The following is a 26,749-nucleotide window of genomic DNA, read 5'->3' on the forward strand; positions in this document are numbered from 1 at the left end:
CCTCATGGGTTAGGGTTAGCCTATCAGTAGAAAGGCTATTGGATGAAAGTGATTTGAACTAACCTGGATACTTTATATTGTCATTGGCTAAACTGAGACTGAAAGCTGAAACAGGTATGATTTGAGAAAAGTTTAGAAGGTGCCTTTCATGATGTTTGTAATTATTACAACATTAGAAATTACAGAACATAATACCTTGAGAGATAAATTTTACCAGGCACCAAACATTTAAATATACATCTCTTTAGTTCTTATCTTGGCTAGAAAAAAGACTGAAACTATAGACATAAAAAATAAAGAAATATGGGGAAAATCTACCATTATTGAGGTAAGCGGCAAAGGTAAAAAGGTGGAGATAAGGAAAAAAGTCAATGGGGCTGGAAAATCTAAAAAGTGTAATTAATTTTCTGACACTGTGATCTCTGCATGTATAGATTTTGATGAAAATAATGAAACCTTCCCTCAATGTAATATGCCTGCTCAATTAGACATCACAAAATGCAGATGACGAATAAAAGAATGTTCACGCTTTTGAAATTAGATTTTTAATGGTCAATAAAAGTATAATTAATTGAATGACATACAATTAGAATTTAAATATCAAACTCAATCCAAAGAGGATTGATTTAATGTGATGAATCCATAATATCATCTAACACATCAAAGCTTAATTTAAACTACAGAATGACTTCACTGTGCAAAAGATTCTGGAAAAGCACCTTCTAGAAGTATTTCTTGCTTTCAAGAAGCTTTTGCTCTATTGTTTCTGTGACAGCAATGTAATTGCTATGTAACAGAATATCTGAAACATCAAAGCTTAAACTATAAAATGTCTTAATTGTGCAAAAGATTCAGGCAAAAGCACATTCTAGAACTATTTCTTCTTTCAAGAACCTTTTGCTCTGTTGTTTCTGTGAAACAATGAAATTGCTGTCTAACAGAATATGCTGGGAAACCAGGAAAGGACTTTTCCTTTGTTCATTTGATCTCAATGTGGCACTGCCGTGCAAGATCTTATAAAACCGAAACCTGATACAGAGTATAAGGATTTGTAAGAAACTGGTCAGTTTTACTGTTCTGTAGCTAACAAATGGGAGGGCCAGAGTGTATGTGAATTTAACCTCTTGGATCCACGTTGTACTATAGTTACTCAAAAAATACATGTGAGAACATTCCTACTTTGTTACTCTACACTAAAATCTAAGGGACAAACTGAGCACATTCAAGATCTGTGGGACATGTTTTGCCCTGTGTCCTGGATTCTATAGCTTTTCTTCAGAGAATGGATTAGAAAGACATTTAAGATTATTAGATAGATAGGTGTCATCCCCTTGCATCAAGATACATGAGGAGAAAAGTTCAAGAATTATAAATTCTTAGAAAACATAAAAGATCCATTGGAGCCAGCAAAGAAAATGTCAACAAATCAAAAGATACTAGATAGCTATTGACCAGTTCACGAAAGCAAACCTGCAAGTCAAGATGGAATAATGCTTTCCCACCATGTGTCTAAGCCTGCAAAATGACACTAATCCTTTTTAATGGTCACAAAAGCTGACAACTTACTCAGCCTTAGAACTAAAGGCACAAAATCATCTCCGAAAATGACTCACCATAAAGAGGTCACGAGCACCAATGTCAACAGCTAGGAGAAATGCCTTTTCAAATCTCTGGTACCTACAAGGCAGAAAAAAATGTTATGTTAGTTGTGAACAAGAATATATAAAAGAAAAGAGCTGTTTATTTAACATATTTGCGTGATACTGTTTTTGTCCTTCTGATTGGAAAAATATTTTCAGACAGAAGGGAACTGGCCTACTAGGATCTTCCATATGTGAAAAGTTACTACATTTAGGAGGGGCTGAGGCTCAGAGCCTGTGGAGGCCTTAAGTATAACGTTCAAGAATAAACATAACCCCAAGTAGACACTGCCGACTATGATAGCTTAGAAAATATGTTGCCTCTTCTTGTTAGTACCTCCTGTATTTGCCTGAATCCCTCTCAGATATAGAAATCAAAAGGCAATTGTGTTTATTTTTGTGAATGAAGACTGTCTTGTACTAGGAAGCTTATTGATTCATTATATATTCAGTGGAGGTGAGATATACTAAGGAAGAGGTTAGAGGATTAGCAAATTGTACTATTTGTCCATGCATTCACTGCAATTTTGCATTTGTCACCATTCCATTGTAACTATCTGGCAATACTAATTATCCATATATATAAAAATATATATATATTTATATTTTGAGACGGAGTCTCGCTCTGTCGCCAGGCTGGAGTGCAGTGGCGTGATCTCGGCTCACTGCAACCTCCACCTCCCTGGTTCAAGCAATTCTCCTGCCTCAGCCTCCTAAGTAGCTGGGAGTAGGTGTGCACCACCATGCCCAGATAATTTTTGTATTTTTAGTAGAGATGGGGTTTCACCATGTTGGCCAGGATGGTCTCGATCTCTTGACCTCGTGATCTGCCTGCCTCGGCCTCCCAAAATGCTGGGACTACAGGTGTGAGCCACTGTGCTCAGTCAATTTGACACATTTGAAGAAAGAATTGGTGAAATAAAAGTGCATAAATTATGTATAAGTCAGGAATTACACAGAATGTTGCAGAGGAAAAAGAAATTAAAAATATAAAGAGAGGCTAAGCAAATTAGAAAATATGAAAAGTCTAATATGACTACACAGGGAATTAAGTTAATGGTTAAGAATTTCCAGAGATGATAAATGATATGAGACAATCAACACAAAAGAAACAACGTATATCAGCCAGGAGATATAAAAAGGAAATTTAAAATATTCACATTTATAATGGAAATGCAGAACTGAACAAAAAAAGAAAATTAGGCTGGGTGCGGTAGCTCACGCCTGTGATCCCAGCACTGTGGGAGGCTGAGATGGTTTTATCACTTGAGGCCAAAAGTTCAAGACCAGGCTGGGCAACACAGTGAAACCCCAACTCTACTAAAAATACAAAAATGAGCCAGGTGTAGTGGTGGGTGCCTGTATTCTCAGCTACTCAGGAGGCTGAGGCACAAGAATTGCTTGAACTCACGAGGCAGAGGTTGCAGTGAGCTGAGATTGTGCCTTTGCATTCCAGAAAAGAAAGAAATAAAAGACATCTATTAGTAAATAGGAAGAGAGGAAGTCAAACTATCTCCGTTCTCAGATGACATGATTCTATACTACAAAATCCCGTAGTCTCTGCCCAAAGACTCCTACATCTGATAAACAGCTTTGGCATAGTTGCAGGATACAAAGTTAGTGCAAAAATGAGTTGCATTTCTGTGCACCAATAATGTCCAAGCTGAGAGTCAAATCAAGAATACAATTCCATTCACAATAGCCACAAAAAGAATAAAATACTCAGGAATACAGCTAACCAGGGAGGTGAAAGATCTCTACAATGAGAATTACAAAGCACTGTGGAAAGAAATTAGAGATGACATAAACAATTGGAAAACCATTTCATGCTCATGGATAATAAGAATCAATACTGTTAAAATGGCCATACTACAGATTCAATGTTATTCCTGTCCAACTACTAATGACATTTTTCACAGAACTAGAAAAACCTTAGATTTATATGGAACCAGGCCAGGTGCAGTAGCTCACACCTGAAATCCCAGCACTTTGGGAGGCTGAGGTGGGTGGATCACCTTAGGTCAGGAGTTCGAGACCAGCCTGGCCAACATGGTGAAACTCCATCTCTACTTAAAAAAAAAACAATACAAAACATTAGCTGGGCATGGTGGCAGGTGCCTGTAATCTCAGCTACTTGGGAAGCTGAGGCAGAAGAATCGTTTGAATCTGGGAGGCAGAGGTTGCAGTGAGCCGAGTTCGCACCATTGCACTCCAGCCTGGGCAACAAAAGTGAAACTACAACTCAAAATTTAAAAAAAAAAAGAAAGAAAAAGAAAAGAAAACTTATATGGAACCAAAAAAAAAAAAACACCTGAATACCCAAAGCAATTCTAAACAAAAAGAACAAAGTTGGAGGCATCAGATTATGCACTTCAAACTCCTACAAAGCTACAGTAAACAAAACAGCATGGTACTGGTACGAAAACAGACACATAAACCAATGGAACAGATTAGAGAATATTGGGGGAAAACCCCACCCCCGATATTTATTGTGGGTTCTTTTCTATTCCCTAAGCATCTCAGCTGGTTTGAGAAATAAAGGGAAAGAGTACAAGAGAGAGAAATTTTAAAGCTGGGTGTCCAGGGGAGACATCACACATCGGCAGGTTCCATGATGCTTCCCGAGCCGTAAAACCAGCAAGTTTTTATTAGTGATTTTCAAAAGGGGAGGGAGTGCACAAATAGGGTGTGGGTCACAGAGATCACATACTTCACAAGGTAATAAAATATCACAAAGCAGGGCAAGATCCCAGGACCACCAGATGGGGCGAAATTAAAATTGCTAATGAAGTTTCAGGCACGCATTGTCATTGATAACCTCTTATCAGGAAACAGGGTTTGAGAGCAGACAACCTGTCTGACCAAAATTTATTAGGCGGGAATTTCCTCATCCTAATAAGCCTGGAAGCGCTACAGGAGACCGGGACTTATTTCATCCCTTCGACTTCGACTGTAAAAGGCGGCTGCCTTAAGGGGGCCGTCTATAGACCTACCTTCAGGGCACATTCTCTTTCTCAGGGATGTTCCTTGCTGAGAAAAAGAATTCAGGGATATTTCTCCTATTTGCCTTTGAAACAAGAGAAATATGGCTCTGTTCCGTCCAGCTCACCAGCGGACAGAAGTCTTACCTCTCTTGTTCCCTGAACATTGCTGTTATCCTGCTCTTTTTTCAAGATGCCCAGATTTCATATCGTTCAAACACACATGCTTTACAAACAGCTTGTGCAGTTAATGCAATCATCACAGGGTCCTGAGGTGACATATATCCTCCTCAGCTTACAAAGAAGATGACGGGATTAAGAGATTAAAGTAAAGACAGGCATAGGAAATCACAAGGGTATTGATTGGGGAAGTGATAAGTGTCCATGAAATGTTCACAATTTATGTTCAGAGATTGCAGTATAGATAGGTGTCAGAAATTATAAAAGTATTAATTTGGGGAACTAATAAATGTCCATGAAATCTTCACAATTTATGTTCTTCTGCCGCAGCTTTAGCTGGTCCCTCCATTCGGAGTCCCTGACTTCCTGCAACAAAAGAACTTAGAAATAAAGCCAAACACCTGCAACCAACCATCTGATCTTTGACAAGATAGACAGTAGCAGTAATGGGGAAATGACTTCCTATTTAATAAATGATACTGGAATAACTGGACAGTCATATACAGATGATTTAAACTAGACCCCTTTCTTTCACTGTATACAAAAATCAACTCAAGATGTATTACAGACTTAAATGTAAAATCTAAAACCATAAAAACCTTAGAAGAAAACCTAGGAAATATCGTTATGGACATAGGCCCTGGCAAAGATGTCATGACACAGACTCCACAAGCAATTGCAACAAAAACAAAAAATTGACAAATAGGAAGACCAATTAAACTAAAGAGTTTCTGCATAGCAAAAGAAACTATCAAAAAAGTAAACAGAGAACCTACAGAATGGAAGAAAATATTCAAACTGTGCATTTGGCAAAGGTCTAATATCCAGAATCTATAAAGAATTTAAACAAATTAACAGGCAAAAAACTTAAAACCCAATTAAAAAATGGGGAAAGGACATGAACAGACACTTCTCAAAATAAGACAAATACTCAGCCAACAAGCATATGGAAAAATCCTCAGCTTCACTAATCGTTAGAGAAATGTGAATCAAAACCATAATGAGATACCATCTCATACCAGTCAGAATGGCTATTATTAAAAAGTCAAAAAACAACAGATGCTGGCAAGGGTGCAGAGAAAAGGGAACACTTATACACTGGTGGTGGCAATGTAAATTAGTTCAGCCACTGTGGAAAGAAGTTTGGAGATTTCTCAAAGAACTTAAAACAGAACTACTATTCAACCCAGCAATCCCATTACTGGGTATATACCCAAAGGAATATAAATTGTTCTAACATAAAGATATGTGATGTGTGTGTTCATCACAGCACTATTCACAATAGGAAAGACATGGAATCAACCTAGATGCCCACCAATGGTTGACAGGATAAAGAAAATGTGGCATATATATACCATGGAATACTATGCAGTCATATAAAAGAAAGAGATTATGTCCTTTGCAGCAACATGGATGGAGTTGGTGGCCACTATCCTAAGAGAATTAATGCAGGAACAAAAGTCCAAATACCACATGTCGTCTCTTATAAGTGGGAGCTAAACACTGAGTATACAGGGACACAAAGAAGGGAACAGTAGATAGCAGGGCCTACTTGAGGCTGGAGTGTGGGAGGAGGGTGAATTTAAAAAGTACCTATCGAATACTGTGCTCATTTGTAGCATAGTTATCCTGGGTGATGAAATAAGCTGTACACCAGAACCCAATGACATGCAATTTACCCTTGTAACAAACCAGCAGATGTACCCTTGAACCTAAAACTGCAAAAAAAAAAATAATAATAAAAATAATAATAATAATAATATATACATAAAGTTTAAAAAAAGAAAAAGTTTAAAAAAAAAAAAAAGAGAGAGAAGACACATCATCTACAAAGCAACTACAAATACTGACCCTAGACTTCTCATTGGCAACAATGGGAGTCAGAAGACAGTGAGAAAATATCTTCGTATTATAGAGGAAAAATAAGCATCAAATCTCTGAGCAGAGACTCCTCCAATTTGTCAATTTTTGTTTTTGTTGCAATTGCTTGTGGAGTCTTTGTCATGACGTCTTTACCAGAGCCTATGCCCAGAACAATATTTCCTAGGTTTTCTTCTAAGAGATTTATAGTTTTAGGTTTTACATTTAAGTCTCTAATCCATCTTGAGTTAATTTTTGTATACAGTGAAAGGAAGGGGCCTAGTTTCAATCTTCTGTGCATAGAAAAATTCTAAACTTGAATGTACTTAATAAAATATGCTCGAAAATCTATAAAGCAAAACATGAATAGAATTAAAAAAAATGATCAGCCTACCATCACTGTGTGAGACTTTAAGGTTTATCTCTAAATTTATGCTAGTCTAAGCAGTGAGAAAATTAGAAAGAAATAGGAGACTTAACATAATTACAAAGTTATATTTATTGAATACACAGGACCTAAATCAGAGAACCTTAAATCTTTTTTTTCTTTTTCTTTTTTTTTTTGAGACGGAGTCTTGCTCTGTTGCCCGGGCTCGAGTGCAGTGGCGTGATCTCAGCTCACTGCAAACTCTGCCTCTTGGGATCATGCCATTCTCCTGCCTCGGCCTCCCAAATAGCTGGGACTACAGGCACCTGCCACCACACCTGGCTAATATTTTGTATTTTTAGTAGAGACGGGGTTTCACCATGTTAGCCAGGATGGTCTCGATCTCCTGACCTCATGATTCACCTGCCTCGGCATCCCAAAGTGCTGGGATTACAGGTGTGAGCCACCACGCTCCACCCAGAGAACCTTAAATCAGAGAATACACATTCTTCTCAAGCCCAAATGGGATATCTACAAGATTATATTATGTAGTAAGTAAAAAAGCATGTCTCATTATATTTTAAAGATTATAATTAATCCATCAACAATGTAATTAAGTTTGACAAAAAAATAGGCAATATATTCATATGTACTTAGAAATGAAGTCATTAGTCAAAGAAGAAATCATAATAGAAATTTTAAAATACTTAAATAAATGCTAATACTATAAAAAACACTTGAGCAAATGAGGCATTTGAATGGAAATCTATAGCCTTAAGTGCTTGTGTTGAAAATAGGATTAAAAATTGATAAACTAAATATCCAACTTAATAATTTAGAAAAATAGCAGAATAATCTCAAGAAGGCAGTGGAATAACATGTTTGAAGTATTGAAAGGAAGAAACACACACAAAATTTTATATGCAGCAAAGACTCACAAACGAAGGTGTAATAAAGGTATTTTCACGGAAGAAACTAAGAAAATTTATCACAAGTAGAATTACACCATAAGAAAGACTAGAAGAAGTTCTTTAGGCTAAAATAAATGCTAGATGGAAATGCAGATCTCCAAGAAAGAATGAAAAGTAGGAGAAATGGTAAATACATGGGCAAATATAAGGAACTCCATTACATTTATTTAATATACACTTGTCTGTTGAAAGCAAAAATTAAAACATTTTGTGAAGGTTATAACATGTAGGTAATGTATATGGCAACAGTAGCATAAAGGATGGGGTAAGGTGGGTAAAGGAACCGATTCAGTTCATTTCAAGATTTCTACATTTTACATGAAGTGGACTATGTGAAGATTTCTACCTTTTAATTCTAAGTGGACTGTAGAACAGTAAGGATATAAATGTAACCCTTACAGCAACCATTAAAAAAACAGTACAAGTAGGTATGACTAAAAAAGCAAATAAATAAAAAATCTGGAAAATATTCAAATAATCCAAAGGAGGAAGGAAAGGAGGAGTGAAGAAACGAAAATTAGTAAAAATTAGTACAAACAGAAAGCAAAATGGCAGACTGAATTCCAGCTACATCCCTAATTACATTAAATGTTAATGAACTTAACATTCCAATCAAGAGACAAAGACTGTCACAAAAGAGCAAGCATCAAATATATGCTGCTTGTAAGAAATCCACTATAAATATACAAACACAGATAGTTTGAAAGTACATAAATAGAAAAGTATAAATATGAAAAGGCTAGAATGGCTATAATTATCAGACATAATATAATTTTTAAAACAGTATTAAAGGAGAGACATTTCATAATGATAAAAACACCAGTTCATCAGGAAGACCTAACAATCATGAGTGTGAATGTCTTAAATATATGAAACCAAAAAAGGTAACAATTAAAGAAGACAATTACATTAACAGTTGCTTTTAGCACTCCTCAATCAGCAAGTTAAACAAATGGAAAGTTAAACAAATAAATAGATGACCTCTATCTTCATGTAACTGATATTATAGAACACTATCAGTCTGAAGTACCGAAAAGCGTGTCTCTATTATCAGAGTGTGTATATATGTATATATATATACTTTGTGTGTGTATAAACTCAGTGTGTGTGTGTGTGTATCCATCTACATGAGAACTCCTTATCGATTCTGTTACTTTGCTCATTTATTGCTTCATTTTTGTCTCTTTGACCAGTCTTAGACTGAAAATGTTATGTGCAAATTAACTACTGGTTTGCTTTTGTCTGTTTCTTCTGATATCTCCTACAATTTCTGCTTTATGAAGATGCCTATCATTTTATTTGGTACACAGATATAACTTTTGTTATTATGAAAGGTAGCCCACAGGCCAGGCGCGGTGGCTCAAGCCTGTAATCCCAGCACTTTGGGAGGCCGAGACAGGCGGATCACGAGGTCAGGAGATCGAGACCATCCTGGCTAACACACTGAAACCCCGTCTCTACTAAAAAATACAAAAAACTAGCCAGGCGAGGTGGCGGGCGCCTGCAGTCCCAGCTACTCGGGAGGCTGAGGCAGGAGAATGGCGTAAACCCGGGAGGCGGAGCTTGCAGTGAGCTGAGATCCGGCCACTGCACTCCAGCCTGGGCGACAGAGCAAGACTCCCTCTCAAAAAAAAAAAAAAAAAAAAAAAAGAAAAGAAAGAAAGGTAGCCCACAGCATTGTAGAGTGACTTCTTTGTTCTGTTTAATAACCTGTGGCATAATTCTGTCTTGTCATTCAGTATATAACAATCCCTGCTTAGTTTGTATTTTTTACCATGTGGCAACTTTGCTTTACTTTTTAAAAAATTGTTTTGATTTCGTATTTGTTTTGTATTTAGGAATGTTTACATTTTTATAAACTCAAATATGTGTAATTATTGTAATTCTCTTGAGCTCCCTTTTCTTCTGTCTTTTTACATATCACTTTACTGAGGCATTACTGACACACAAAAAGCCGTACATATTTAATGTATACAATTTGATTCATTTGGAGGGAAGTAGACACCACTGAAGCTATTACTGAGAGGTGAAGCCAGCTGGGCTTCTGGGTCGGGTGGGGACTTGGAGAACTTTCCTGTCTAGCTAAAGGACTGGAAATGCACCAATCAGCACTCTGCGACCAGCTAATTGGGTAGGACTAAAGGTTTGTAAACACACCAATCAGCACTCTGCCAAAATGGACCAATCAGTTCTCTGTAGAATGGACTAATCAGCAAGATGTGGGTGGGGCCAGATAAGGAAATAAAGGCAGGCTACCCGAGCCAGCAGCAGCAAATCCCTTGGGTCCTTTTCAGTGCTGTGGAAGCTTTGTTTTTTTGCTCTTGGCAATAAATCCTGCTGCTGCTCACTCTTTAGGTCGCGTCGCCTTTATGAGCTGCTTCACTCCTGAAGTCAGCGAGACCATGAACCCAGCAGGAGGAATGAGCAACTCCGGATGCCCGGCCTTTAAGAGCTGTAATACTCACCGCAAAGGTCTGCGGCTTCACAACTGAAGTCAGCGAGACCACAAACCTACCAGAAGGAAGAAAGTCCAGACACATCCAAACATCACAAGGAACAAACTCTGGACACACCATCTTTAAGAACTGTAACACTCACTGCGAGGGTCCGCGGCTTCATTCTTGAAGTCAATGAGACCAAGAAACCACCAATTGTGGACCCATTACCACACTCAATGCCATAAACATATCTATCACTATTCAAAAATTTCCTCTTACTCTCTTTTTACTTTTTCTTTTTGACACAGGGTCTCACTCTGTCACCCAGGCTGGAGTACAGTGGTGCAATCATGGCTCACTACAGCCTGAACCTCCCAGGCTCAGGTGATTCTCCCACCTCAGCCTCCTAAGTAGACTGGGGCTACGGGTACATACCACCATGCCTGGCCAAATTTTTGTATTTTTTGGAGAGAGGGGGTTTCGACATGTTTCCAGGCCGGTCTCGAACTCCTACGTCAAGCCATCTGCCAGTCTCGGCCTCCCAAACTGCTACAGACATGAGCCACCATGCCTGGCCCTCTTAATTTGTTTACTTTTGTGATAAGAACACTTAAGATGTACCCTATTAGCAAATTTTTAAGTATACAGTACAGTATTTGTTCCTGGCTTATTTTACTCAGCAAAATGTGCTCTGGGTTCATCCATGTTGTAATTTTCTTTACTTTATAAGACAAAATGATATTGTATTTATGTAAATACCACACTTTTTTTTGCAAGTAAATAGCTTTTATTGATTGTACTGCAATATAAGTGAATGATACAGATATTAATAGAATTTTGTAAGTATTTGAATTCTATTTAATTCTGCTAAGAATTAGAGATGGACTAATCCTCACAGAACTTCCTAATTTGCCTTGTAAATGAAGTTGGTACTGTGAATTTTATTATTCCGGTTTTGGATATCAATGTTTCTCAATTTTTTTCATTATTACCCTTCAACCAAAGGTCCTTTTGTTTTTAAAAATTTTAAATGTGAAATATCCAAATTTTTCCAGGGCTGACTGAATTTCCTTTGTATCCTTTGCCTAACAACTTTCCTTTTCCAGAATGCCTCATTTCCCTAATTTTCTGGTAACCACCATCCTATTCTGTATCACTGTGAGTGCAACTGTTTTTCATTACACATATAAGTAAAATCATGCGGTTTTTTGTGTCCGGCTTATTCACTTAAAAATGTCCTCCAGGTTCATTCACATTGTTGTAAGTAGCAGAATTGCCCTCTTTTTAAAGGCTGAATAATATTCCATGATAAAGATATTTACTCATTTCTTTATCCATTCAACTTTTGAGGGAAAACTAGGTTGTTTCCGTATCTCGATTGTTGTGAATAATGCTGCAATGAGCATGAGAGTATAGATGTCTCTTCAAGATAGTGATTTCATTTCCTTTAGACATATACCTAGAAGTAGGATTTCTGGAACATATGATAGTTTTAGTTTTAGTTATTAAAATTTATGTTCTAGGGTACATGTGCACAACGTGCAGGTTTCTTACATACGTATACATGTGCCATGTAGGTGTGCTCCACCCATTAACTTGTCATTTACATTAGGTATATCTGCTAATGCTATCCCTCCCCACTCCCCCCACCCAACAACAGGCCCCGGTGTGTGATGTTCCCCCCCCAGTGGCAAGTGTTCTCATTGTTCAATTCCCACCTATGAATGAGAACATGTGGTGTTTGGTTTTCTGTTCTTGTGATAGTTTGCTGAGAATGATGGTTTCCAGCTTCATCCATGTCCCTACAAAGGACACAAACTCATCCTTTTTTATGGCTGCGTAGTATTCCATGGTGTGTATGTGCCACATTTTCTTAATCCAGTCTGTCATTGATGGACATTTGGGTTGGTTCCAAGTCTTTGCTATTGTGAATAGTGCCGCAGTAAACATACGTGTTTATGTGTCTTTATAGCAGCATGATTTATAATCCTTTAGGTATATACCCAGTAATGGGATGGCTGGGTCAAATGGTATTTCTAGTTCTAGATCCTTGAGGTATTGCCACACTGTCTTACACAATGGTTGAACTAGAGTCCCACCAACAGTGTAAAAGTGTTCCTATTTCTCCACATCCTCTCCAGTACCTGTTTCCTGACATTTTAATGACTGCCATTCTAACTAGTGTGAGATGGTATCTCATTCTGGTTTTGATTTGCATTTCTCTGATGGTTAGTGGTGATGAGCATTTTTTCATGTGTCCGTTGGCTGCATAAATGTCTTCTTTTGAGAAATGTCTGTTCATATCCTTTGCACAGTTTTTCATGGGTTTTTTTTTTTCTTATAAATTTGTTTGAGTTCTTTGTAGGTTCTGCATATTAGCCCTTTGTCAGATGAGTAGATTGCAAACATTTTCTCTAATTGTATAGGTTGCCTATTCACTCTGATGGTAGTTTCCTTTGCTGTGCAGACGCTCTTTAGTTTAATTAGATCCCATTTGTCAATTTTGGCTTTTGTTACCATTGCTTTTGGTGTTTCAGACATGAAGCCCTTGCCCATGCCTATGTCCTAAATGGTACTGCCTAGGTTTTCTTCTAGGGTATTTATGGTTTTAGGTCTAACATTTAAGTCTCTAATCCATCTTGAATTAATTTTTGTATAAGGTGTAAGGAAGGGATCCAGTTTCAGCTTTCTACATATGGCTAGCCAGTTTTCCCAGCACCATTTATTAAATAGGGAATCCTTTCCCCATTTCTTGTTTTTGTCAGGTTTGTCAAAGATCAGATGATTGTAGATGTGTGGTATTATTTCTGAGGGCTCTGTTCTGTTCCATTGGTCTGTATCTCTGCTTTGGTACCAGCACCATGCTGTTTTGGTGACTGTAGCCTTGTAGTATAGCTTGAAGTCAGGTAGCATGATGCCTCTAGCTTTGTACTTTTGGCATAGGATTGTCTTGGCAATGCAGGCTCTTTTTTGGTCCCATATGTACTTTAAAGCAGTTTTTTCCAATTCTGTGAAGACAGTCATTGGTAGCTTAATGGGGATGGCACTGACAAATAAATTACCTTGGGCAGTATGGCCATTTTCATGATATTGATTCTTCCTATCCATGAGCATGGAATGTTCTTCCATTTGTTTGTGTCCTCTTTCATTTCACTGAGCAGTGGTTTATAGCTCTCCTTGAAGAGGTCCTTCACATTCCTTATAACTTGTATTCCTAGATATTTTATTCTCTTTGAAGCAACTATGAATGGGAGTTCATTCACGATTTGGCTCTCTGTTTGTCTGTTAAGAATGCTTGTGATTTTCACACATTGATTTTGTATCCTGAGACTTTGCTGAAGTTGCTTATCAGCGTAAGGAGATTTGGGGCTGAGACAATGGGGTTTTCTTAACATACAATCATATCATCTGCAAACAGGGACAATTTGACTTCCTCTTTTCCTAACTGAATACCCTTTATTTCTTTCTCTTGCCTGACTGCCCTGGCAAGAACTTCCAACACTATGTTGAATAGGAGTGGTGAGAGAGGGCATCCCTGTCTTTTGCCAGTTTTCAAGGGGAATGCTTCCAGTTTTTGCCCATTTGTTATGATATTAGCTGTGGGTGTGTCATAAATAGCTCTTATTGAGATATGTTCCATCAATACCGAATTTATTGAGAGCTTTTAGCATGAAGGGCTGCTGAATTTTGTCAAAGGCCTTTTCTGCGTCTATTAAGATAATCATGTGGTTTTTGTCTTTGGTTCTGTTTATATGTTGGATTATGTTTATTGATTTGCATATATTGAAGCAGCCTTGCATCCCAGGGATGAAGCCCACTTGATCATGGTGGATAAGCTTTTTGATGTGCTGCTGGATTCAGTTTGCCAATATTTTATTGAGGATTTTTGCATCGATGTTCATAAGGGATATTGGTCTAAAATTCTCCTTTTTTGTTGTGTCTCTGCCAGGCTTTGGTATCAGGATGATGTTGGCCTCATCAAATGAGTTAGGAAAGATTCCCTGTTTTTCTATTAATTGGAATAGTTTCAGAAGGAATGGTACCAGCTCCTCTTTGTACCTCTGGTAGAATTTGGTTGTGAATCCATCTGGTCCTGGACTTTTTTTGGTTGGTAGGGTATTAATTATTGCCTCAATTTCAGAACCTGTTATTGGTCTATTCAGGGATTCAACATCTTCCTTGTTTAGTCTTGGGAGAGTGAATATGTCCAGGAATTTATCCATTTCTTCTAGGTTTTCTAGTTTATTTGCGTAGAGGTGTTTATAGTACTCTCTGATGGTAGCTTGTGTTTCTGTGGAGTCAGTGGTGATATCCCCTTTATCATTTTTTATTGCATCTATTTGATTTTTCTCTTTTCTTATTAGTCTTGCTAGTGGTCTATCAATTTTGTTGATATTCTCAAAAAGCAGCTACTGGATTCATTGATTTTTTTGAAGGGATTTTTGTGTCTGTATCTCCTTCAGTTCTGCTCTGATCTTAGTTATTTCATGCCTTCTGCTAGCTTTTGAATGTGTTTGCTCTTGCTTCTCTAGTTCTTTTAATTGTGATGTTAGGGTGTGAATTTTAGATCTTTCTTGCTTTCTCTTGTAGGCATTTAGTGCTATAAATTTCCCTCTACACACTGCTTTAAATGTGTCCCAGAGATTCTGGTATGTTGTTTCTTTGTTCTCATTGGTTTCAAAGAACATCTTTATTTCTGCCTTCATTTTGTTATGTACCCAGTAGTCATTCAGGAGCAGGTTGTTCAGTTTCCATGTAGTTGAGTGGTTTTGAGTGATTTTCTTAATTCTGAGTTCTAGTCTGATTGCACTGTGGTCTGAGAGACAGTTTGTTATAATTTCTGTTCTTTTACATTTGCTGAGGAGTGCTTTACTTCCAGCTGTGTGGTCGGTTTTGGAATAAGTGCGATGAGGTGCTGAGAAGAATGTATATTCTGTTGATTTGGGGTGGAGAGTTCTGTACATGTCTATTAGGTCCACTTGGTGCAGAGTTGAGTTCAATTCCTGGATATCCTTGTTAACTTTCTGTCTCCTGGCTCTGTCTAATGTTGACAGTGGGGTGTTAAAGTCTCCCATTATTATTGTATGGGAGACTAAGTCTCTGTGTAAGTCTCTAAGGACTTGCTTTATGAATCTGGGTGCTCCTGTGTTGGGTGCATATATATTTAGGATAGTTAGCTCTTCTTGTTGAATTGATCCATTTACCATTATGTAATGGCCTTCTTTGTCTCTTCTGATCTTTGTTGGTTTAAAGTCTGTTTTATCAGAGACTAGTATTGCAACCCCTGCTTTTTTTGTGTTCCATTTTCTTGTTAGATCTGCCTCCATCCCTTTATTTTGAGCCTATGTGTGTCTCTTCACATGAGATGGGTCTCCTGAATACAGCAAACTGATAGGTCTTGACTCTATCCAATTTTCCAGTCTGTGTCTTTTAATTACAGCATTTAGCCCGTTTACATTTAAGGTTAATATTGTTATGCATGAACTTGATCCTGTCATTATGATGTTATCTGGTTATTTTGCTCGTTAGTTGATGCAGTTTCTTCCTAGCATCGAAGGTCTTTACATTTTGGCATGTTTTTTCATTGGCTGGTACCGGTTTTTCCTTTCCATGTTTAGGGCTTCCTTCAGGAGCTCGTGTAGGACAGGCCTGGTGGTGACAAAATCTCTCAGCATTTGCTTGTCTGTAAAGGATTTTATTTCTCCTTCACTTATTAGGAAGCTTAGTTTGGCTGGATATGAAATTCTGGGTTGAAAATTCTTTTCTTTAAGAATGTTGAATATTGGCCCCCACTCTCTTCTGACTTGTAGAGTTTCTGCTGAGAGATCTGCTGTTAGTCTGATGGGCTTCCCTTTGTGAGTAACCCGACCTTTCTCTCTGGCTGCCCTTAACATGTTTTCCTTCATTTCAACTTTGGTGAATCAGTCAATTATGTGTCTTGGAGTTGCTCTTCTCGAGGAGTATCTTTGTGGCATTCTCTGTATTTCCTGAATTTGAATGTTGGCCTGCCTTGCTGGGTTGGGGAAGTTCTCCTGGATAATATCCTGCAGAGTGTTTTCCAACTTGGTTCCATTCTCCCCGTCACTTTCAGGTACACCAATTAGACGTAGATTTGGTCTTTTCACATAGTCCCAAATTTCTTGGAGGCTTTGTTCATTTCTTTTTACTCTTTTTTCTCTAAACTTCTCTTCTTGCTTCATTTCATTCATTTGCTCTTCAGTCACTGATATCCTTTCTTCCAGTTGATCAAGTCGGTTACTGAAGCTTGTGCATTTGTCACGTAGTTCTTGTGTCATGGTTTTCAGCTCTATCATGTCATTTAAGGACTTCTCTACGTTGGTTATTCTATTTAGCCATTCCTCCAGTCTTTTTTCAAGGTTTTTAGATTCTTTGCGGTGGGTTCGAACTTCCTCCTTTATCTTGGAGAAGTTTGATCATCTGAAACCTTCTCTCAACTTGTCAAAGTCATTCTCCGTCCAGCTTTGTCCCATTGCTGGCAAGGTGCTGCATTCCTTTGGAGCAGGAGAGGCACTCTGATTTTTAGAATTTTCAGCTTTTCTGCACTGCTTTTTCCCCATCTTTGTGGTTTTATCTACCTTTTGTCTTTGATGATGGTGATGTACTGATGGGGTTTCGGTGTGGGTGTCCTTTCTGTTTGTTAGTTTTCCTTCTAACAGTCAGGACCTTCAGCTGCATGTCTGTTGGAGTTTGCTTGAGGTCCACTCCAGACCCTGTCTGCCTAGGTATCAGCAGCAGAGGCTCCAGAAGAGTGGATATTGCTGAACAGCAAATGTTGCTGCCTCATTGTTCCTCTGGAAGCTTCGTCTCAGAGGGGTACCCGGCTGTGTGAGGTGTGAGGTGTCAGTCTGCCCATAGTGGGGGATGTCTCCCAGTTAGGCTACTCAGGAGTCAGGGACCCACTTAAGCAGGCAGTCTATCTGTTCTTAGATCTCAAACTCTGTGCTGGGAGAAACACTACTCTCTTCAAAGCTGTCTGACAGAGACATTTAAATCTGCAGAGGTTTCTGCTGCCTTTTGTTTAGGTATGCCCTGTCCCCAGAGGTGGAGTCTACAGAGGGAGGCAGGCCTCCTTGAGCTGCAGTGAGCTCCACCCAGTTTGAGCTTCCTGGCCGCTTTGTTTACCTACTCAAGCCTCAGCAATGGCAGGCACCTTTCCCTCAGCCTCGCTGCCGCCTTGCCATCAAATTTCAGACTGCTGTGCTAGTAATGAGGGAGGCTCCGCGGGGGTGGGACCCTCCGAGCCAGACACGGGATATAATCTCCTGGTGTGCGATTTGCTAAGAGCTTTGGTAAAGCACAGTATTGTGGTGGGAATGACCCGATTTTCCAGGTGTTGTGTGTCATGGTTTCCCTTGGCTAGGAAAGGGAATTCCCTTCCTCCTTGTGCTTCAGCTCTCGCCCAGTGGGCTGCACCCACTGTCCTGCACCCACTGTCTGACACGCCCCAGTGAGATGAACCCAGTACCTCAGTTGGAAATGCAGAAATCACCCATCTTCTGTGTCGCTCACGCTGGGAGCTGGAGGCTGGAGCTGTTCCTATTCAGCCATCTTGGTACCACCCGATAGTTTTATTTTTAATATTTTGAGAAACCTTTATACTCTTTTCCACAGGGGTATACCAGCTTACATTCCCACCAAGTCGTGTCCTTTTATGTACATTCTTGCCAGCCACTTGTTACCTTTTGACTTTTTGGTTACAAGGTATCATAACAGATGTAAGTTGTTATCTCTTTGTGCTTTGATTTTCTTTTCCCTGATGATTAGTAATGTCAAGTATCTTTTCACATACCTTTTGGACATCTGTGTATCTTCTTTGGAAAGATGTTTATTGAGGTCCCTGTGGTTGTTTATTTGCTATGGAGTTGTATGAGTTCCTTATATATTTTGGATATTGACCCCCTTCCCAACTATATGGTTTGCAAATATTTTCTCTCATTCAGTTGGTTGCCTTTCATTTTGCTGATTTTTTTTCTTTGCAGTACAGAAACTTTTTAGTTTCATGTGGTTTCATTTCTTTATTTTTCCTTTTGTTGCCTATGATTCTGATATCAAATCTAAAAACTCATTGCCAAGACCAATGGCAAGCGATTTTACCTCTTTGTTTTCTTCTAGCAGTTTTAGTTTCAAGGTTTTATGTTTAAGTCTTTAATCCATTTTAAGTTAACTTGCTTGTATGGTATAAGAGAAGCATGCCTCTTAGAACTGTTTTGCTGCATCTAGTTACATTTTGGTATATTGTGTGTTTCATCCTTAGGATGCATATGTTCACTGTTCCCCAAGGCCTTGTTTTTTGTTTTTTTTTTGTTTTTTTGTTTTTGTTTTTTTTTTTGAGACAGGGTCTTGCTCTGTCACCGAGGTGGGAATGCACTATCATGGCTCACTGCAGCCTCGACCTTCCAGGTTCAAGGATCCTCCCACCGCAGTCTCCCAAGTAACTAGGACTACAGGTATGCACCACCACATCAAGCTAGTTTTTCTATTTTTAGTAGATGCAGGGTTTTGCTCTGTTGCCCAAGCTGATCTTGAGCTCAAGCAATTCACCCCCCTTGGCCTCCCAAAGTGTTGGGATTACAAGCATAAGCCATCATGCCTAATTTTTTTAAAGCCATCGACCATATTTTTTTAAAGCCAGATTTGACACCACGTAGAATAGCTTGGGAAGATATAAAATCCTTGGCCCATCCCCTTTTTCCTTGAGCATTTTGTAGTCACTGCACCAATGTTCTCTTGTTGGTACAAAATCTCATGTTAACTTGATTATTTTTACCCTTTCAAAATGATTTAATGTTTGGCCTGGAGACTGGGAGGATATATTATCTTTAAAGTCTGTTTTACTAAGATATTTCATGGAACAGTCTGACTGGGTTAATTTTCCAGGTACACGGTGAGTTCTTTCAGTATGTACATTCAAGTCATCTATTTCAGGAAAGATATCTCGAATGTTTTAAATCACCTACTGAAGTATGATTCATTTGTAATAAAATTCACCTATTTAAGTAAATAGTGCAAGGGGTTTAGATGAATGTATAGTTATAATAACTACGATCAAGATAAGTATTTTTTAAATCATCTCAAAAAAGTTTCCATGTGCTATTTTTGCAGCAAATGCCCTTAGTCCACCCACGTCAGGCTTTGAGAAACAATTCATCTATCTTGTTTCTGTCACTATACTTTTGCTTTTTTCCCTAGCATGTCATATGTGTGATATCAAACAGAATAAAGTCTAAATTGTATCAGGCTTTGCTTTTCCTTTTCAAGAATATCATAAATGGAATAATGCAGAATGTATTGTTTTTAACTTTCTTTTCATAAATCTTTAGAGATTCATCCATTTTGTTCAGGCAGCTAGTTTTTAAAAATTAAGTAGCATTAATCAACAGGTTTTTTAATACATTTACCAATTGGTAGTCATTTGAGATGTTCCCATTTGGGCCTGTTATGAATAATGGTGATTTAAGTATTCATGTACAAGTTCTTGTGTGGAGACGTATTTTTAGTTCTCTTAGAGGGGAGTTATATATATATATATATATATATATATATATATATATATATATATATATACACATACATACATACACACACACACACACACACACACACGTTTACTTATATTTGTACATTCTTACCATTCTAATCATATTCTAATAATTCTAATCATATGATTAGAATGGTTAGAATGTATAAATATAAATATATATCTCCCCCCTAAGAGAAATACATATATATGTATGACTAGAATGGTTAGAATTATTGGGTAATATGGTAAATGTATTCTTAAAAGGAACTGCTGAACAATGCTCCAGTATGGTTATAACATCTTATATATCCAAGAGCAACACAGAAAATTTCCAGTATATCCATATCCTCCCCAATACTTGGTATTATTTGTCTTCTAAATTTTATCCTTCTAATGGTTCCTGACATAGTGGCTTCTTATTTTTATGTAAAACTTATATTTCTCTGATGACTAATGATGTTGAACATTGTTCATGTGCTACCTAGACATCCATATTTTTTCTTTGGTAATGTGTCTCTTCAAATCTTCTATTTTTTACTGAGTTATCTTACTGCTAAGTGTAAGAATTCTTTATATACGCTGGATACAATACTCTAATCAGATACTGTTTTATCAGACACATATATTGAGAATATTCTCAGTTTGTGGCTTGCATTTTCATTTTCTTAATGGTGTCTTTTGAAGAGCAGAAGCTTCCAATTTTGATGAAGGTCTATTTTATTCTTTATTTTTTCCTCATTTGATTTTGTAGAGACGGGGTCTCACTATGCTGCCCAGACTGATCTGTAACTCCTGGCCTCAGGCGATCGTCCCACCTTAGCTTCCCAAAGCACTGAGATTACAGGTACAACCACACTCGACCTATTTTTCCCATGTTATATGTAAGAACTCTTTACACCAAAATCATTAATGTTTATCTTCTATCCACTTTTCCTGAAGGTGTACAGTTTTACCTCTTGTATTTAGGCTTTACTCATTTCAAGTATATTTTATATTGGCATGAGAACCGATTTTTTTTTTCTGGCCCACACAGATATCCAATTGTTTTAGCACCATTTATTGAAAAGATTACTCATTTGATGACTAAGCTCTGATTTTTTTTTTTTTATCTTGCCCAAATTCCTATAAAAGCGGTCTGGGGAGTCCTGCCCTACAAACCAAAAATTCTCATCAGATGGGTTTTATTTAACCCTGTATATCATGACTTACTTTCCAATCTGACCCTGGCATAACAAGGAAGAAAATCAAAATGTTTTACTCCAAAATATATTTCCTTGTCATACCTTGAAATTGCCATGTGAAGTCTCTTGTAGGAAAAATCCACATTCTGTAGAGAATCTCTTTTCCCCTTTGTTTTCCTTCCTTCCTTTTCAGATCTAGGAGATAATCAACTAAGAGCTGGGAACACTTTTAAGTCCACTAAGAAACATTTTACAACCTGCTCTCTCTGAAGTCCGCTGAGAGCTTCCGCTACACAATAAAACTCGGTCACGACAATTCTTTATCTTAACCTGAACATTTCCTTTCTGTTGATCCCAGGTCTTCAGATAAACTCAACCAATTGTCAACTAGAAAACGTTTAAATTTACCTATAGCCTGGAAGCCCCTCCTTTGAGTTGTCCCGCCTTTCTGAACCAAACCCATGTGTTTCTTAAATGTATTTGATTAAGACTCATGCCTCCCTAAAATATATAAAACCAAGCTGCACTCTGACCACTTTGGGCACATGTCCTCAGGACCTCCCGAGGGCTTTGTCATGGGCCATGTTCACTCATATTTGGCTGAGAATAAATCTCTTAAAATATTTTACAGAGTTTGACTCTTTTCAACAATACATTCCACATAGAATTATCTTGACAAGTTAATAAAAACCCACTTGTAATAAGTTTTGAAATCAGGGATGGTAAATATACAAACTTTGTTCTTTTTCAGGATTGTTGGGGGCACTTTGTAATTTCATATGAATTCATAGATTGGCTTTCCCTATTTCTGAGAAAACAAAAAACATTTCCATTGGAATTCTGGGAGGGGTACCATCAAATTTGTACATTACTTTGTTCACAACTGCCGGCTTAACAATACCAAGTCTTTTAATCCATGAACATGGGGTGTCTTTACATTTATTTAAGTCTTAATTTCAGGAATGTTTTATAGCTTTCAGTGTTTCTTTCTTTCACCTTGTGAACCCCGAATATCTAACTGAGACAGGTATCAGTTAATTTACAAAGTTTATTCTGCCAAAGTTGAGGATGTGCGCCTGTGACACAGCATCAGGGGGTCCTGATATGTGCCCAAGGTGGTCAGAGCACAGTTTGGTTTCATACATTTTAGGGAGACACGAGACATCAATCAACATATGCAAGATGAACATTGGTTCAGTCCAGAAAGGCAGGACAACTTGAAGGAAAGGTGGGACAACTGGAGATGTAGAGGCGACATTCAGGTCATAGGTAGACAAGAGACAAATGGTTGCATTCTTTTGAGCCTCTGATTAGCCTCACCAAAGGAGGCAATCAGATATGCATTTATCTTAGTGAGTAGAGGGAATAGTAGGAGGCTAGTTTGCCCTAAGCAGTTCCCAGCTTAACTTTTCCCTTTAGCTTAGTGAGTTTGGGGCCCCAAGATTTATTTTCCTTTCACAATCTCCTTGGTTATAGTTATTGCTAGTGTGAAATGAAAGTAAATCTTGGCACCCAAACTCACTAAGGCAAAGGGAAAAGTCAAGTTGGAAATTGAGTCACACGAACCTGCCTCCAATTTTATTCCTAAATAGGACAGCTACAAAGATTTTTAAAAGTGATAGACCTCCTTCACAATTTGCCCATGAGGAAATTTCTTGTGGGCCTCAAGATCTTTACCCTAAAACAGTTCTGTTTTCACCCTGACAATGTAAATGGATAGCTTATCTTCACAGGTAAGGGACAAAGGACAGAACTCAAAGTCATCCCTCTGCCCACCTGAGACAAATGCATATCTGATTGCTTCCTCTGCTCTATGTTTATCTTATGTAAAAAATGCACATGTGATGAGCTGGACGCATAAGTGACTATTCTTCTACCCCTTTCACATGTATATGGGTAATCAAAGACTCAAAAGAATGCAACCCCTTGCCTCTTATCTACTCATGCCGTTTCAAAATCTCTTCTTTCACCAATACCTGCCCTTTTCCCTTTAAATACTGAAGTCCCCAGACCCTCTTTGGAAAAAGCGTGGACCACAATTTTTCCTGTGAATCTCTGTTCTTTCCTGGGCATGTCCTTAACTGTTGCAAATAAACCTCCTAAAATGACTGAGACTCTCCTTGCTAATTTGATTTACACTAGGTATTTTATTCTTTTGGATGCTATTGTAAATAGAATGAAGTTTTGGGTTTTTTTTGTTTTGTTTTGTTTTGTTTTTGAAACAGGGTCTAGCTCTGTCACCCAGGCTGGAGTGCAGTGGCACGATCTCAGATCAGTTCAGCCTCTGCCTCCCGGGTTCAAGAGATCTTCCCACATCAGCCTCCCAAATAGCTGTGATTACAAGCATGTACTACACCTGGCCAGGATTTCTTAATTTCCTTTTTAAACTGTTCATTGCTGGTGTAGAAAAATGCTACTGTTTTTGTATGTTGATCTTGTATCCTGCAACCTTGCTGAATTCATTTATTAGGTCTAATTGTCAGAGGCGTGTGAACCGGAGCAACTCCATCTTAAATAGGAGCTGGGTAAAAATGAGGCTGAAACCTACTGGGCTGCATCCCAGAAAGTTAAGGCATTCTAAGTCACAAGATGAGACAGGAGGTTAGCACAAAATACAGGTCATAAAGACCTTGCTGATAAAACAGGTTGCAGTAAAGGAGTCAGACAAAACCCACCAAAACCAAAATGGCAACGAGAGTGACCTCTGGTCGTCCTCACTGCTACACTCCCACCAGCGCCATGACAGTTTACAAATGCCATGGCAACTTCAGGAAGTTACCCTATAAGCTCTAAAAAGGGGAGGCATGAATAATCCACCCCTTGTTTAGCATTTCATCAAGAAATAACCATAAAAATGGGCAACCAGCAGCACTCAAGGCTGCTCTATAGAGTAGCCATTCTTTTATTCCTTTACTTTTTTAATAAACTTGCTTTTACTTTGCATTGCAGACTCGCCCTGAATTCTTTCTTGCACAAGATCCAAGAACCCTCTCTTGGGGTCTGGATTGGGACCCCTTTCCTGTAACATAATGGTTTTTATGTGGACCCTCTGGAATTTTCAAAATAGAATCATGTCATTTGCAAATATAGTTTTTCTTCTCTTTTTCCAATTTAGGTGCTATTTATTTCTTTTGTTTTACCTAATTGCTCTGACTAGCAATTCTAGAACAATATTGACTAGTAGGGGTGAAAGCGAACATCCTTATTTTGTTCCTCATCTTAGGCGGAAATCACTCAGCCATTGAATATACGGTTAGCTGTGTGTTTTCCATAAATCGCCTTTATCACGTTGAAGAAGTTCACCTCTATTCTTAGTTTTCTGAGTGTTTTTAACATGAATGGGTATTGAATGTGGTCACTCTTCCTGCATCAATTAAGATTATTGTATGGCTTTCCCCCTTGCTTCCACTTATGATTGACAGATTTTCTTATGTTGAAATGCCCTTGTATTCCTGTGATAAATCTACCCATTAGGTTACTGATTTCAGATCTCTCCTCTTTTTTTAATTCTTATTGAGGTAAACTATACACATAAAGTTACCACTTTTACTATTTTTACATGTACAGTTCACTGCTAATAAACATATTTATATGTATTTCTTCCCCTTTTATCCTCTTCCTTACCCTTCCTGGCCTCTGGTAACCACCAGTCTACGCTCTATCTTTATGAGTCACTTTTTTTTTGAGACACAGTCTCGCTCTGTCACCAGGCTGGAGTGCAGTGGCACAATCTCAGCTCACTGCAATCTCCGCCTCCCAGGTTCAAGTGATTCTCCTGCCTCAGCCTCCCAAGTGGCTGAGATTACAGGCCTGTGCCACAATGCCCAGCTAATTTTTGTAGTTTTAGTAGAGATGGGGTTTCACCATGTTGGCCAGGATGGGCTCGATCTCTTGACTTCGTGACCCACCCACATTGGCCTCCCAAAGTGCTGGAATTTACAGGCGTAAGCCACCATGCACGGCCCATGAGAGTCACTTTTTAAGATTCCACTTATGAGTGAGAATATGCAATATTTGTCTTTCTGTGCTTGGCTTATTTCACTTAACATAATGACCTTCATTTCCATCTATGTTGTAGCAAATGACATGATTTCATTTTTTGATGGCTGAATAATATTCCATTGTGTATATATGCCACATTTTCTTTATCCATTCATCCATTAATGGGCACTTAGGTTGCTTCCATATTTTGGCTATTGTGAATAGTTCTGTAATAAACATGGGCGGGCAAAAATCTGTTGGATATAGATTTCATTTCTTTTGGATATATATGCAGTAGTATATACTTAAAGCAGTAGTAAAATGGCTGAATTATATAGTTCTGTTTTTAGTTTTTTGAGGAACCTCCATCCTGTTCTTCATGGTGGCTGTACTAATTTACATTCTCACCAACAGTGTATAAGAACTCCCCTTTATCCACATTCTCACCAGCATCTGTTATTGTTTATCTTTTGGATACAAGTCATTTTAAAATAAGATGATAGGTAATTGTGGTTTTGATTTGCATTTCTCTGATTAGTGATGTTGAACAGTTTTTCCATATATGTGTTGGCCATTAGTATGTCTTCTTCTGAAAAATGTCTATTCAGATCTTTTGCCCATTTAAAAAAATAGGATTTTTTTTTTTTGCTATTGAGTTATTTGAGCTCCTTATATATTCTGATTATTAATCTCTTGTCAAATGAATAATTTGCAAATATTTTCTCCCATTCTGTGGATTGGCTCTTCACTTTGTTGATCATCTCTTTTGCTGTGAAGAAACTTTTTTGCTTGAGGTAATCTCATTTGTCTATTTTTGTTCTGGTTACCTGTGCTTTTGAGGTCTTACACAAAATGTCTTCTCAAAAACCAGTATCCCAGAGTCTTTCCCTAATGATACCTTCTAGTAGTTTCATACTTTCAGGTCTTGGGTTTAAGTATTTAATCCATTTTAATTTAATTTTTGTGTATGGTGAGAGATGGGGTCTACCTTCATTGTTCTTCAAAGAGTAATCCAGTCTTCCCAGCCTCATTTATTGAAAAGACTTTCCTAGGGCCAGGCACAGTGGCTCACGCCCATAATCCCAGCACTTTGGGAAGCCAAGGCAGGTGGATCGCCTGAGGTCAGGAGTTTGAGACCAGTCTGGCCAACATGGTGAAGCCCCGTCTCTACTAAAAATACAAAAATTAGCCAAGCATGATGGCGGGCGCCTGTAATTCCAGCTACTCAGGAGGCTGAGGCAGGAGAACTGCTTAAACCCAGGAGGTGGAGGTTGCAGTGAGCCGAGATCGCACCATTGCACTCCAGCCTGGACAACAAGAGCAAAACTCTATCTCAAAAAAACAAAACAAAACACAAAAAAACTATATATATGGATTAGAAAAGACCGTCCTTTCCCCATTGTATGTCCTTGGTGTCTGCATCGCAAATGACTTGTCTATAAATGTATGAATTTATATCAGGGTTCTCTATTCTGTTCCATTGGTTTATGTGTCTGTTTTTATACCAGTGCTATGCTGTTTCAGTTACTATGACTTTGTAGTAAATTTTCAAGTCCGTAGTGTAATGCCTCCAGCTTTGTTCTTTTTGTTCAGGATTGCTTTGGCTATT

The 26,749-nt window shown here is 38.2% G+C and overlaps 1 protein-coding gene across 20 annotated transcripts in view; it reads right to left on the reverse strand.

Annotated features, from left to right (window-relative positions):
* WDPC (WD repeat containing planar cell polarity effector) overlaps positions 1-26,749 on the reverse strand; it is a 675,061-nt gene that overhangs the window by 201,810 nt on the left and 446,502 nt on the right. For all 20 annotated transcript variants that reach the window (XR_011611802.1, XR_011611803.1, XR_011611798.1 and 17 more), the window contains one exon: positions 1,614-1,677. Coding sequence is in view for 13 of the 20 variants with exons in the window: in XM_071076813.1 (XP_070932914.1) it covers positions 1,614-1,677 (64 nt within the window). In the remaining 7 variants the exon portion in view is untranslated. The remainder of the gene's footprint in view (positions 1-1,613; positions 1,678-26,749) is intronic.

Source organism: Macaca nemestrina, chromosome 13 (genome assembly GCF_043159975.1).
Source record: "Macaca nemestrina isolate mMacNem1 chromosome 13, mMacNem.hap1, whole genome shotgun sequence".
In the NCBI taxonomy this organism is placed as follows: domain Eukaryota; kingdom Metazoa; phylum Chordata; class Mammalia; order Primates; family Cercopithecidae; genus Macaca; species Macaca nemestrina.